Consider the following 14,683-nt stretch of genomic DNA (forward strand, 5'->3'; position numbering starts at 1 on the left):
ACATGTAACTATCACCTAAAATCTATATTAAAAGATTTTAGGCTGTGATGAGGGACGTAAGTCTCTAAAGATTTGAAAGGTAACTGGGGAGGCTAAGCCTAAGTACAGTTTAAAAGGAGACAAAATCAATACAAACTTGTGGAGAAGGATTAATATCATCAAAGCAATTTCTGCATTACCAGTCACTGTTTCTCAAATTCTAATCCATAAATATGTGTTAATTTTTCATTAACATGGAAATAAATTTTTCCCACCTTTCTGTTACAGAAATTAGCCTTCCTTAATAGCTGGAAAGGCTGAAATATATACCTCCAATTAAGGAAGAGAGAAGAGAAACTATGATTGCTTTATCTGAAGGATTCTGGTTACTGGCTTTTAATCTGTCTGGAATAATTTAGTTGTTTGAAAAGAATCAAATGCCATGGGGCTAGAATGAAGGAAAAGTCTAAATCATGTTAAATTGTTAAGGGACTTCTCAGATCTTTCAGAAATAAGTCTTAGTCTAATTGTCACAAACTTTGTGGTAACTTCCCCAAAGTAAACCTAAAGAGCTATTGCAAATAGCAAAGGTAAATTCAAGGAAACATGTAAGGTTGTATTTTTGAACTCTGATCAGAGAGATTTTGATTAAAGGTCAAGAACCTTCTGTGTATAGGCAGTAGGACAAGAGTAGTGTCAGAAATATGGACGGGCCATTTGTAAATTAGTGCTAGGCTGTTGAGAGATGCATGGTAAAAAAAAACCCAACAAACACATATATATGTTTAAACACACACACATATACGCGTGTGTAAATACATGTTTATATGTAGTATATTCTTGTTGTGTTATGTGGTACTTCTTACCATTATTAGAGCCTATTATATGTATACACACACCTGTGTGTGTGCGCACGCTCTTAAATATTTCATGACCTCAAGATCTGACAGCCAAAGACAAAAAAAGCAAGGGGACCATGCTCTCTTAATTCACAGGAAGGAACCTGATGTGCAGTGAGAATACTCAGTTGATGTAGTGATTTCCAAAAGTGCTATGCTCCCAGCATACACCAGTACTATTTCTATACTAGAGTTCTCTACTTCTGTATTTTCTGTGCTTCAAAATATGCTACAAATATATATTTACAAAGGTATGTAAATGCATGTGTGTGTATATAGAAATATATTCTCTCGAAATCATGGGATCAATTTTCCTTTTTCTCTGCTGTTGCTGTTATCCCCTTAGTCCTCTGGCAAAAAAATTAAGATAAAACTACAGAATGATATTTCTAATGTGAAAATAATAGAGTTAATTAACCTTTAAAGTCAAACTTGGGATTTATTTCCAGTAAATTTTATGTAAGGGGTAAGGGTAAACTTATAATTGTCGTTGGTTTTTTTGGTTGGGTTTTTCCCGAGATTTTTCCTGAAGCAAGCTTTTTTTAATCAACTTTATGTATTGTGGAAGTAATGTTATAGTCATAGAAGACAGTGCATCCAAAGACATGATTATAACTGCTAAAATATAAAACTGTTATTTAGTGAGTACTTTTGATCTGTTATATACGTAAAGAATTTGGTTTTTTTAAAGCTCTTATTGTCAAGCCATTTTTCAAGCTTTATGCAAATTCATGACGATACTGTAAATATAGACATTTAAGACATACCTATATTTAAAAAAAAAACAAACCAAAACAAAAAAAAGAAACAAAGCAAACAACTCTCAGCTTTCTCTGTGCGTTTTTGAATCTTTTAAAATCTTCATTTGTCAGAAAGTCTAACAAAGTTTATTCCAGCTGAAACAATAAGCTGTAGAAGCAAGACAACTCTTATTCTGAAAAGGTACTGCTTGGTCTTGCTGTCAGTACATTTTGTATAGTGTTTGAATGGCCCTATTGCCCTCTTGTGCACTCAAAGTGAATGAATTTATCTTTCGAAGTGGAGCATTTCTTTCTTACCTGTACCAGTTTCCACTTCTGTTTCTGAAGGAGAGAACAAGACTGCACTCCTGAAAGCATATAATTCTGAAGCTTGAAAATTAGATTCCAGTGTACCTGTCACTCACAAGGACTGGTTTGTGCTGCGTGTTGTACAGTTACCGTAAAGAGTTTGTTTGGACCATTACGGCAATAACTTCACTATAATGTACCAATGAAATTGGTTAATTTACCACTATCTTCAGTTCTGAAAAGTATATTCCTCACTTCTAATTTCTTAACCTTTCTGACATTCCTCACACTGAAATTCAGTACTGTAAGTTCTTATGCGCTTGTTGAATTTAAAACATAAATAGTTATTCTCTCTTCAGTGGGATTGCTCTCACACTGGGTACGTGTGCAAGTTTTGGAGGGCTGGTGCTCCAGTGAAAGGTTAAGACTTTCAAATTAATGTGTTTCATTTTTAGAGTGCTTTCTTGGTTTCGCATTGTTGTTTTGCATTCTTGGTTTTCAATTCTTGGTTTCGCATTGTTAAGTTCTGTACAGCAAAGTTTCATGTCTGTGTTCACAGACATGAACGTGTGTGATCTTCTGCTCACAGGGTGCTTCCATGTATCCTGCTCCCTTTTTGCTCCAAGGAAAGTTGGCGCAGCTAGCTGTTTGAAGGCATAAAAAAAAGAGACTGAAGTGAATATAAGATAGAGATTTTCATGAAATCATAGGATGGTTTGGGTTGGAAGGAACCTTAAAGATTATCTAGTTCCAAGCCCTCTGCAGTGGGCAGGGCCACCTTCTGCTACACCAGGTTGCTCAAAGCCCCGTCCAACCTGACCTGGAGTGTTTCCAGGGATGGGGCGTCTACCATGTTACTGGGCAACCTGTTCCAGTGTTTCACCACCCTCACTGGGAAAAATTTCTTCCTTATATCTAGTCAAAATCTGCCCTCTTTTAGTTTAAAACCATTACCCCTTGTCTTATTGCAACAGGCACTACTGAAAAGTCTGTCCCCTTCTTTCTTATAAGCTCCGTTTAAGTACTGGAAGGCTGCAGTAAGGTCTCCCCGGAGCCTTCTCTTCTCCAGGTTAAACCCCAACTCTTTCAGCCTGTCCTCATAGGAGAGGTGTTCCATCCCTCTGATCATTTTTGTGGCCTCCTCTGGACTTGCTTCAACAGGTCTATGTCCCTCTTATGTTGGAGAACCGAGAGCTGAATATGGTACTCCAGGTGGGGTCTCAGGAGAGCAGAGTAGAGGGGGAGAATCACCTCCTTTGACCTTCGGGCCATGCTGCTTCTGATGCAGCCCAGGAGCTTGTCATCAACCAACACCCCAAGTCCTCCTCCTCAGGGCTGCTCTCAATATATTCTCTGCCCAGCGTGTATTTGTGCTTGGGATTGCCCTGACCCATGTGCAGGACCTTGTACTAGGCCTCGTTGAACTTCATGAGGTTCACAGGGGCTCACCTCTCAAGCCTGTCATAGTCTTTCTGGATGGCATCCCTTCCCTCCAACACACCATGCAGCTTGGTGGTGTTAACAAACTTGCTAGGTGTGCGCTCAATCCCTCTATGTTGCTGACAAAGATGTTAAATGGCTCCACTCCCAATACCAACCCCTGAGGAATGCTGCTTGTCACTGCTCTCCACTTGGACATCTTGTTGTTGACTGCAACTCTGAGTGCGACCATCCAGCCAGTTCCTTATCCAGTGAGTAGTCCATCCGTCAAATCCATGTGTCTCTAAATTAGAGACAAGGATGTCGTGTGGGACAGTGTCAGAGAACTTGGCAGTTTCAAGAAGGAACAGTATGGAATAGTTAGATTAATAAAGTTTAGTTACTGTTTCTTTTCTCTAACATCAAGTTATGAAGTTCTTAGTCATCAGGCAGAAACCCCTGACATACATGCACCAAAGGAACTACTTTTTTGCACAGTTAGTATTTGAGCAATTTATGAAGTAGGATGCTGTGGAGGCCTCAAAGCATGAATTTGTTTAAATTCTACGAGTATTTATCTGTCAATGGCTAGTAAGTATTAACAGCTTTGCTGCAACTATTTGTTCAGGGACTTTCCGAGCTGGAAGCCTTTAGATTGCTGGAAGCTTATTTGAGAAGATGAGAATGTACCTTTTCTTATTTACATTCTTTTTATGACTCTTGCCTGTAGCAAGCGCTTAAAGGGAAGCTACTGCATAAGATGAACTTCTGGTGTGGCTCAATATGGTAGTTGTTATTTCAGTAGTCTTCATTACTCATCGCTTACCTTCAGTAAACTCTAATCTGGACCTAAGATGATATTGGACTCCTATTAAGCATGGCTTCTAGCAGTCATTCAGCTATTATTTAATAAACGAAGAATGCATTGCACTGTTGTTCAGGTACAAATATAGTCTTGTTACCTGTCCTTCAAAAATTAGAACTTCTTAACACCATTTATTTGAAATAATTGAAACTAACAAATGAAACCTGCATCCAGTTTACATCTCAGAAGCACAAACCATTTAATTCTAGAATGTTAAAAGGTTGGATTTGTTTTTTTTTTTTTATTTTGCTCATTTGATTTAAGATACTGCTACTAATAGAAATAAAAATTTAGTATTTTTCTACCCTCAATCTCTTTTTTCCCCCTCTATATTTAATGCTTCTTTTTTTCTCACTGGTCATGTCTGACTTTAAGAATGCTTCACTGCTACAGAGCATGCTGTCAAGCTCATACTCAAAAAGAGATTATTCTGCCCACTCCTTTCCCATAGAACTGATCTTTGAGGATGAATTAGGGACTGTATAGGCTTCATAGAACTCTGCTCTTCTAAGGCAGACGTGTCAGTACAAAAAACATTGATTTATAGGAAAATGGGGTGGGGGATAAAGATGAGGGGGGAGAATAAAAATGTATGTTACAGGATATGAGTGTAGAAAAAAAGTAGAAATATTAAAAAATACATTATATGAGGAGTGGCTAAGCCAGGGTACTTGTTGGAAGATTACTACTTTTTATAAAGATTTGTGCTGAAGTCCACACCTGGGTTCCACACCGTTACTGTCAAAGGTAACAGAAGTTAAAAAACCAAAGGATTCTGAAGAAGTATGGCAAGGAAACATTAGCTGATTTATCCCACACCATGTTTAATTAGTAGAAAATAATGGCATTTTAAAAATGTTATCTTAAAATGGACACTGTAATGCATTTCAGGGCATAATTCTCTTCAATGCCTTGTGATATAATTAGTACTTCCACTTGTGCGTAGACGCATACGTGTGTGTTATGTCAGATTTAGCCTTATCAATCATGGCTAAAACAATACTTTTATTTACTTATACCAGAAATAAGGGAATGAAGTGAAAAGAATTTTGTGAAGTATCTTTTCCATGGAAGTTTTAATGCTCACAAAATTTGAAAGTGTTATGAAGAGAAACTTGTCAGTGATGCAGATTTAAATATGTATTTACTAGAAAAAACAATCCCCTCTGCACAGGCAGGTAACTCTGAAGTTGTTCCCCTCCAATGCTTGTATTTTTATCAGCCCATACCCAACTACTTGCTATGTGGGAGGTAACTTAATAAACATCTTGCAGATGGTAACATACGTGGATTTGGCTTTTTGCTTGGGTGATGTAGTTTGGTTTTGCTTCTGATGCAGGTACTGTTTCCAAGAAGTATGCTTATATTTCCAGAAATTTAACGTGTGGAAGTGGCTACCATTAAATGAACATCTAAATCAATTTAAGAAGGAGATATTGGTGGTGGTCTGAATAGATCAGAAATAACATATGTACCTATCGGTGTTTCTAATATGCATGCATTTGAGAGAGCCTCACAAGAGCTCACTGACCATTTTCTTTCCCAGTTGTGTTAATGTAAGATTGACTTTTACTTTAAGTACATTGTCCCATGTAGTCGAAAAATAATAATTTCTCTTGGTTTAAGGTAAAAATGCTTATCATTTCTAATAATTGAGTCACAGATAACCCTTCGTCTATTTTAGCTGCTCTATAGGACATGTTTTTTCAAAGACGTTTGACATGTTCAGTTCATGTAATACCTCAGAAGCATATGCAACCAAAGGTTTAAGAAAGATTTTTATACATAATATATTTTATTTTGTTAAAACAGTCTGTTTAAAAGCAGATAAAACTGCTGTCAATGAGAAGGATTTAGATGTCTAAATATTTAGTCACTAAAGCGTGATTTAAGCTAGATAATTCCATAGTTTTGGATCTACATTTTTAATGCAATCTGTTATTTAACCTTTTTTCCTTTTATTAATAGTTACAATGTGCATTTTTTTTTTCCTACTAACAATCAAGTAAGGTCATTCTAGCAATTAGAAGCATAGTATTTGGAGGAAATTTAGTATAGGTTTATTCATCCATTAATGAATTGGAAGGAGCTTGCATGTTGTAGCCAAAACATGTATTACTGACCATGGTTTTTTGGACCATGCTGATCTAATTGTTCTATACGTTTGATTCTTGAATGATAAAACCCTGAACTTTTATTGTCTTTTCCCTAGGATTTTAAGACAGGATTTGGTATCACTTTAATCCCTATGAACGTGGCAAATGTAAAACAAGTGGATCGGTCTGCAAAGCAATCTTTTGAAATAATTACTCCTTATAAAAGCTTTAGGTGAGAACTTTACTATTTACACTAAAAAATATGCAAATAACTAATGTATTAAAGAAATACTTGCTTCATCCTACAGTGACTTCTCTAGTTTGGATGAAAAGGTAATGTTTTCATTAAGAATGCTCAGCATCTTTTTTAAAAACAGGAGGATTTTCTTTCCTTTGTTTAGCAATGTGCTTCATTTTACCTCCTTCAGAAGACATCCTATGCCCACGGATTCGTATTCTTACAGTGTCACATTTGTTCATTCTGTGCAAGGGCAAAAAAAGTCACTTTAACAACTTGACTCTATCTTAAAGAATAATAAATTGCAGTAGGGAAATAATGCTGCATCCATTTAATATTAAGTTTTTTATTTGAAAAGATTCACTCATGGACCACCTCTTGTAGAAATCTTCCATTGAAATCAATAGAAAGTTTCACTTCGGCTGATGCTGTGACTTATATTTAAGAAAATAAAAGTATATGCTAATAAAAGCCTTTTGGTAAGTGTTGTAGTAGTTCTTAAATGAAATCTCAGTAAGATAGAACAAATCACTGTTTTCCTGGGCTTGCTAAATGTTAGCAAAGGATTTCCTTTATTTCCTTTCATTCTCAGTTGACTGGAGTAGCAGGGAAATTAGTCTTGATCAGTGATTTGAATCTGTGGCTAGTTGGTAGATAGTTCTTTGACTTTCTTGAAGCCATCACCATGTTAGTGTTTGCTTATTATTATTTATATTTTCGAAAAGATCAATTCAAGTGAAAGGTGTTTTTTTGGCTGTTGTAGTTAGCAGGTCTGTTTTTAGTCCTCAGTAAGTCTCCACGTTTGCTTAGGTCATTCCATGCTTTTGTTAAAGTTCAGGCTTTAAGTTTGTTATGTGGTAACACAAACACTGAGTACCTCAGGAACGTAACTTGAATGTTACAAAACCTATGTAGCTCATGCTAGTAGTGGTTTTATTGAAAACTGAACACAAAAACAAGGAGTTTTCATTGACTAAAAATACAAAATAGTACATTCCATCTTAGTATTTGTATCTGTGTAGAAGAAGATTTTTTTTTTTTTTTACTGTGATTTTGGGTGTAAATGTAATAAATGAGAGACTATGGACTATGTTTAATTGGGCTTTAAAATAAAGATCAATAACACAGAAAAGTCAATTGTTTCAGCTTTACAGCAGAGTCGGAAAGAGAGAAACAAGACTGGATTGAAGTACTGCAGCAATCAATAGCAGAAACTCTGTCTGATTATGAAGTAGCTGAGAAGATTTGGTTCAATGAGTCCAACAGGAGCTGTGCTGACTGTAAAGCTCCCAGTCCTGACTGGGCATCCATCAATCTCTGTGTTGTCATTTGTAAGAAGTGCGCAGGTAGAGTAATTAATGACAGGTTGTGTGGATTCTACAAAATATTATATTTGCATATCTGTGTATGTCCTTAAATTGGCTTTTTTTTATTTTTATAGTGCCATCCTTGTGAAAGTTGTGATAAACAAAAAGTGAACATAACTTTTTTTTTTTAATATCAAGGTCATCCTTATTCTAAAGCACTTCCATGCATAAATGACAGGTCTGTAAGGTGATTGCTTTCCCTCAGATGAATAATGCTTCACAATTAGTGAAAATTAAGACACACTAGCACTTTGTGGGAAAAAGCTGGCTTTTGCAAGGCTGAATGCCAATGGATAACAATTCTCAGTGTATAAATTTGGGGTATTAATTCTATTACATCAGGGCATGTTTTACTGCCCATAGGGATAGCTTTTTCAAATACTACTAAAAACGTAGTTCTATCATGTTTTATATTTAAATATAAGTGCTTAAGCAGTAGATTCAGGGCAATAGTTTCTAACTCTAGCCTCTCTTTCAAAACAAACCCTCTCAAAAATATTCCACATCAGATGGCCTACTCTATTTATTACTGTCAAATGCAATTGAGACTTTTTTTTTTAATTTTGGCATTTTTTGGTGCTTTTATTTTATGTTCAAATGTTAAACCCAGCCTTTTTGAAAAATAGCAGTTAGAATAAATTTGTCTTCATTAAATTTTTTTGTTATCTCAGTGGAAGAGAAACACAGTTTAAGGCCCTTAGTTAAGTAATAATACTTTTGGATTTCCAGGACAGCACAGATCTTTAGGACCAAGAGATTCAAAGGTCCGGAGTCTAAAAATGGATGCCAGTATTTGGAGCAGTGAACTTATTGAGGTATGTTCTGACATATTCTAACTCTTTGTTCCATCTTGAAAACTACTGTATGAACAGGAGTTAATTACTGGTTTACTCACAAGAAAACTGAACATATAGCTGCCAAATAGCATGCTGCTGTTATAGTAAACTTGATGTTTCTGGGAATAATGGACCTTTGTGTCACTCAACATTTGTTTTGATACTGTCCTGGTTTTGGCTGGGAAACGGTTAATTTTCTTCCTAATAGCTGGTATAGTGCTGTGTTTTGGATTTAACATGAGAATAATGTTGATAACACACTGAAGTTTTAGTTGTGGCTAAGTAGTTGTAGTGCTTATACTCAAGTCAAAGACTTTTCAGCTCCCCATGCTCTGCCAGCCGGGAGGGGCACAAGAAGCTGGGAGGGGACACGGCCAGGACAGCTGAGCCAGACCGGCCAAAGGGATATTCCCTACCAGATAACATTGTGTTCAGTATATAAACTGGAATTGACCCTGGGGGGCGGGAATCGCTGCTCAGGGACGGGCTATCAATCGGGTGGTGAGCAATTGCTGCACTGGGCAGCACTTGCTTTTGTATATTCTTTTATTAGTAATATTATTTTTGGTATTATTATCTTCTCTTCCTTCACTATCTTATTAAACTGTTTTTATCTCAACCCATGAATTATTATTTTTTTTCTGATTCTGTCCACCATCCCACATGGGGAGGGGGGAGGTGAGTGAGTGGCTGTGTGGTGCTTAGTTGCTGGATTGGGCTAAACCACGACAGATAACCATCTGTACAATTTCTCTTAGTATCTCTCCAAGCATCTTGGGTTTTTTGGGGAAAAAAGAAATAAGATGCTTTTGGAGAGAAATCATGATGGGCAGTACTGGGAAGGTGAAAAGAAAGGAGACTTCTCACTACCAGTTTAGTTGTTTGGGGTGTTAAAAAGTGGTGCTGATGGAGAGGGTTGAATCATCAGTGTTTTCTTTAAAACATATGCTAGTCTTCTCTCACCTTTTAGTGGTATTTTCTAATATATATTGAAATATTGTAACTGCTTAGCCTTGTAAAACTTAGTTGCTATTGATAGTAAATGATGACTACAGACTTTATTATTCATTTATAGATGACCACAGACAGTGACTGAGAAAGGCTTCTGTCTCCTGCAGTCAATTTTCTTTAATAACTTTCTTTTTCAACTTTTAGTAGCTGAAAACTATTCCAAGGTAAGCAAAATAGCATGAAGGATATTAAGCTTATTTTTTTCTTGCACCTCATCCAGCTCTTTATCATCATTGGAAATAAGAGGGCAAACAGTTTTTGGGCAGGAAATCTTCCTCCAGATGAAGAGCTGCATATGGATGCCCCTGCAGAAAAAAGGATAGCATTCATTACACAAAAATACAAAGAGGGAAAATTCAGGAAAACACCTTTTCCCTACAAAACTAAGGAACAGTTGAACAAGGTAATACCAGGATGGGTAAGCCCATGCCATATCTATTGTATAGTACTGTATCTGTGTGCAATTTGATAATCTTGTTAAACTATTGAGAGATAAATTCAGAATCCTGAGTGGCATTCTCACAGAACTGAATAAGGGTTGTTTTGGAGCCTTCATAGGAGCCATTTAATGATTTCTTAGTTCTTATTTTTTTCCAGTTAGTTTGTTTATAGAAGGTTATGGTATCTATATGGTGCCTGCAATGTATCTTCCAGAGCCATCAATGAATATGGAACTTTATTTTTCTTCAAATGCACACTCTGGAGATGCAAATTCCCATTTCACTTCTTTAGATTCTTTCTTTATGTATTTTTTTGGTATCTTATATGTCTGACATCTAAATTCCTGTACATTAGATGATTCAGTGTTATCAATGGTGAAAGTAGCTCATGCACACTTTTATACTAGCTTGTAGCTAATTGGAAATAAAACAAGCTAAAACTAATGATAAAAATGTGTATTGTCAGTGTTTCCTTTTAGAAAAATAACAAAAATAAAATATTTACAGTTATAAAGTGGAAAATGATAATTATCGATTTCTCTAATTTTTTATGTCCATTTGACTGACTTCTAATATCTGTTGTTTTCAGAGTCATGGTTGTTTAGGGTTTATGAATATAGAAGAGTTTAAATGCATATGTATTACAATGCTAATGCATTCAATTACATGAGTCAAATTTTCTCAAAGGCTATGCAGAGATTGTGGGGAGGCAGTAGCATTTAAGAGTTACTGTGGTTTGAACTAGAGAGGCCCTCATTTGTTCAGTGGTTATCATGTAAATTATTTTCCATACATGTTATAAGTTGTATGTCAGTTATACACATAAGAAGTTAAAACAAGGGCATATAAGAATAGTTGTTGTTAAAACACCTGTGGCCAAAGTATAGAACCATCTCACTGTAGAGCTTGAATTTAGGTTTTCTGCATTTCCCTGGAATTAGGAAACGTTTTGGGGCTTCATGGGGAACTCTTTATGTCTTTGCAAAATAAAACATTTGAATTGTTTTCTGTTTGTTGGTAGCATCTGTGCAAGAGACTTTATTTAATATTGTAACTGTGGACCACAGAAAATAGCTCTGTGTTTTACAGGCTTGATTTTTCTGAAGTCTGTGTTTTTTGTTGGCGGGGGGAATGGTGTTTGTCAATTAATCATTTAACTACTGGGAAAAAAAAATCAGATGAATGATCAAATTCTCTTAGAGAGACATGAAGTAGCTGTGTAATAAGGTGATCATTGTCATGTAATTCTAGAACTTTTACTGAGCTGTCTGCCCTGTCATTTTGTGCCTACTGGATGCTTGTATGTTTATTAGAGCAGCTGAATTTTAGAGTAGTACTCTTCTTGTCTTGAGTGACTTCTGCCTGAATCATTTCAGAAAAACTCATTAACTAAATAATTTAAATACATATTAAATCATAGACATTGTTATGCAATAGATTGCTGTAATTGTGTAGCTACTCCTGGTTTTAAGATTTTTGACCAAAGGAAAGATTTTTGAAAGGAAAAGAAAAAAAAAAGGTTTGTTATGTTTCTCTGTCTTCATCTAGACAAAAGTGAAAGGGGACTGGTGTTTTAGGATGTGGTGAGATCTTTAAGTCTCAAGGAAGATGATCAAGTATGAAGATACCCTAAAGAATAGTTGCCTAATTGACTCTGACCATAATTTTGAAAAACTACCTATGAATTTCAGTCTGCTTCTTAGTAATATTGTTTAAGGATCAAATCTTGTCTCTTTGGTTCAACTTCTGAGGTCTGAAATAATAAGAATTTTTTGTTTACAAGTTTGGTGTGTGAATGAAAATGAGGGGGAATTTTTTCATGTAAAAAACAATGACCTTCCCCTCCAGTTGTATTAATTCATATTATCCTTTCCAAGTGAAACTTGTGGCAGCAACATCTTGCAAGGTTTGGGTTGATGATGTTTTGGGTTTTCTTTTCTTACTGTTGCTGCTTTTTTCTAGATTCAGAATATAATTCCTGCTCCTCGATGTTTATGGTCTTTGAAAATGCAGGGGAACTGTATTAGAGGTGAAAGGATTTGCATCTAAATTACATGTACCTGTTGCAAATAACTTTCTAATTTAAACAGACTTCTTATTTTCCCTCTCTATGATAAGGCCCTGTGTGCTGCTGTAGTTAAACAAGATGTCCTAGAAACTCTGATGTTGCTGTTTAGTGGGGCTGATGCTATGTGTGCCACTGGAGACCCTGTTTACAGTACTCCATACTTATTAGCCAAGAAAGCTGGACAAAGACTGCAGATGGAATTCCTGTACCATAATAAGTTCTCAGGTAGGATACATTCTCTTTGTTTTGATCTTCTAATCTTATACGGAGTGAAAAGGAATGAAAGAATTCAGAAGAAATATTAGTATTGATTTGAACAACAGTGGTATAGTGGAGGGGGAGTTGTGATGACGTTAACTGTATTTCAGCAGACAGTGTATGTAATTGTGTGCAACTTACTTTTATTTTGCTCTGACATCAAGTTTAGGACTCAAAAAAAAAAAAAAAAAAAAAAAAAAAAAAAGACAGTGATAAGTCATAGACCTCATACCCTTATTTGTAACACAGAGGAAATAAGTCATCTGCTCTGCCAGTATTGTCAGGCTTTTACCAGAAAAAGATATACAGTTAACATGTATATTGGGGTCGAGTGTGCCCTCAGCAAGCTTGCAGATAAAACCAAGCTGAGTGATGTGGTTGACATGTCTGAGGGATGGGATGCCACCCAGAGGGACCTGGACAAGTTGGAAGAATGGGCCTGTGTGAACTTCATGAGATTCAACAACATCAAGTGCAGGGTCCTGCACCTGGGTCGAGGCAACCCCTGCTATCGGTACAGGCTGGGGGATGAAGGGATCAAGAGCAGCCCTTCCAAGAAGGACTTGGGAGTACTGCGGGGTGAAAAGCTGGACATAAGCCAGCAATGTGTGCTCGCAGCCCAGAAGGCCGACTTTAGCCTGGTCTGCATCCAAAGAAGTGTGGCCAGCTGGTTAAGGGAGGAGATTCTGCCCCTCTACTCTGCTCTCCTGAGACCCCACCTGCAGTATTGCATCCAGTTCTGGAGTCCTCAGCACAGGAAAGACATGGACCCATTGGAGCGGGTCCAGAGGAGGCCACAAAAATGATCAGAGGGTTGGAACAGCTCTCCTGGGAGGACAGGCTGAGAGAGTTGGGGTTGTTCAACCTGGAGAAGAGAAGGCTCTGGAGAGACCTTACTGCAGCCTTTCAGTACTTAAAGGGAGCTTATAAGAAAGAAGGGACCAGACTTTTTATAGCAGTGCCTGTTGCAACAGGACAAGGGGTAATGGTTTTAAACTAAAAGAGGGGAGATTTAGACTAGATATAAGGAAGAAATTTTTCCCAGTGAGGGTGGTGAAACCCTGGCACAGGTTGCCCAGAGAGGTGGTAGATGCCCCATCCCTGGAAACATTCCAGGTCAGGTTGGATGGGGCTCTGAGCAACCTGATCTAGTTGAAGATGTCCCTGCTCAGTGCAGGGGGCTTGTACTAGATGACCTTTACATGTCCCTTCTAATTCAAAGATTCTATGATTCTATGTGTCTAAAGTATTTTTCTGGGGCTTTGTTTTTTCTTAAATATTATTTAAATTCATATCTGTCTGTACTGCACACAAGACCTACCTGTTTTTTCACAAACTTCCTCCCAAAATAAAATTCACCTCTTGAACCTGTAATATGATCTATCTCAGCAACCTTTTTTCAGATCACAACTTCAGTTACAGCTTGGAGAATGTGATAAACTTTGGTCTTGAATGTCAACAGTTCTGGTTGCAGCGTGTGACTGTTATGAGGCTCTTAAAAACAGAAAGCTGTTCTTAAAAATAAATAAATTGTAGAGTATGGATGTGCGTGAGCTTATCTTTTAAAAGGGCTGTACACTATCTGAAGCAGTCGGGAAATGAAAGTTCATACACAGATTTACACTACAGGCTATTCTGTACCTGAGCCAGTATTGTGGACCTACTTGTGGACCAACTTTCCATTGTCTCCTGCCACTCTGCAAAGTAACACTGTGTAGGCTGAAAAACAAAGGTTTCTGTGGGGAACGCAGGAATGTTTCAGGGTTTTCTAGAGCAAACATGGCACCTTAAGTTCTGCCTGAGCATGGCTCTGTCACAAGAGCCAGCCAGTAGGATGTTGAGCTCAGTCACTGTGCAAACATGCAGCTGTGGTTTTTTTTTTGCTAGCTATGCTCCCAAGTAGTCCTAAGGCTATAGAGAGAATTTTGCTTGTCTTGGCTCTGTCTTTTCTACTTTTAGCCTTCCAGCCAAAGCAGCATCACCATGTGCTGGTGCTAGTGTTTGTTCTTTGCCTCAGAAAAAGGGAGGTCATTGCAGGTTGACAGTGATTCTCTGAATCATAGTCTATCTGCTGCTGGAGTTGGTGGTAAACTTTGAGATAAGCCCTTAAGAGAAACAGTTCCCTTCTGTTGAAGTATGTTACATAGGAGATGAAAAT

The 14,683-nt window shown here is 37.1% G+C and overlaps 1 protein-coding gene across 1 annotated transcript in view; it reads left to right on the forward strand.

The window, feature by feature from the left end:
* Positions 1-14,683, forward strand: part of ARAP2 (ArfGAP with RhoGAP domain, ankyrin repeat and PH domain 2) — a gene marked incomplete at both ends in the record, with an annotated part of 122,703 nt that overhangs the window by 47,726 nt on the left and 60,294 nt on the right. Inside the window, 5 exons of the mRNA XM_081999433.1 lie at positions 6,424-6,539; positions 7,692-7,896; positions 8,647-8,727; positions 9,980-10,162; positions 12,318-12,492. Of these exons, the coding sequence (XP_081855559.1) occupies positions 6,424-6,539; positions 7,692-7,896; positions 8,647-8,727; positions 9,980-10,162; positions 12,318-12,492 (760 nt within the window). The remainder of the gene's footprint in view (positions 1-6,423; positions 6,540-7,691; positions 7,897-8,646; positions 8,728-9,979; positions 10,163-12,317; positions 12,493-14,683) is intronic.

This window comes from Phaethon aethereus (assembly GCF_964289735.1).
Source record: "Phaethon aethereus genome assembly, chromosome: 4".
In the NCBI taxonomy this organism is placed as follows: domain Eukaryota; kingdom Metazoa; phylum Chordata; class Aves; order Phaethontiformes; family Phaethontidae; genus Phaethon; species Phaethon aethereus.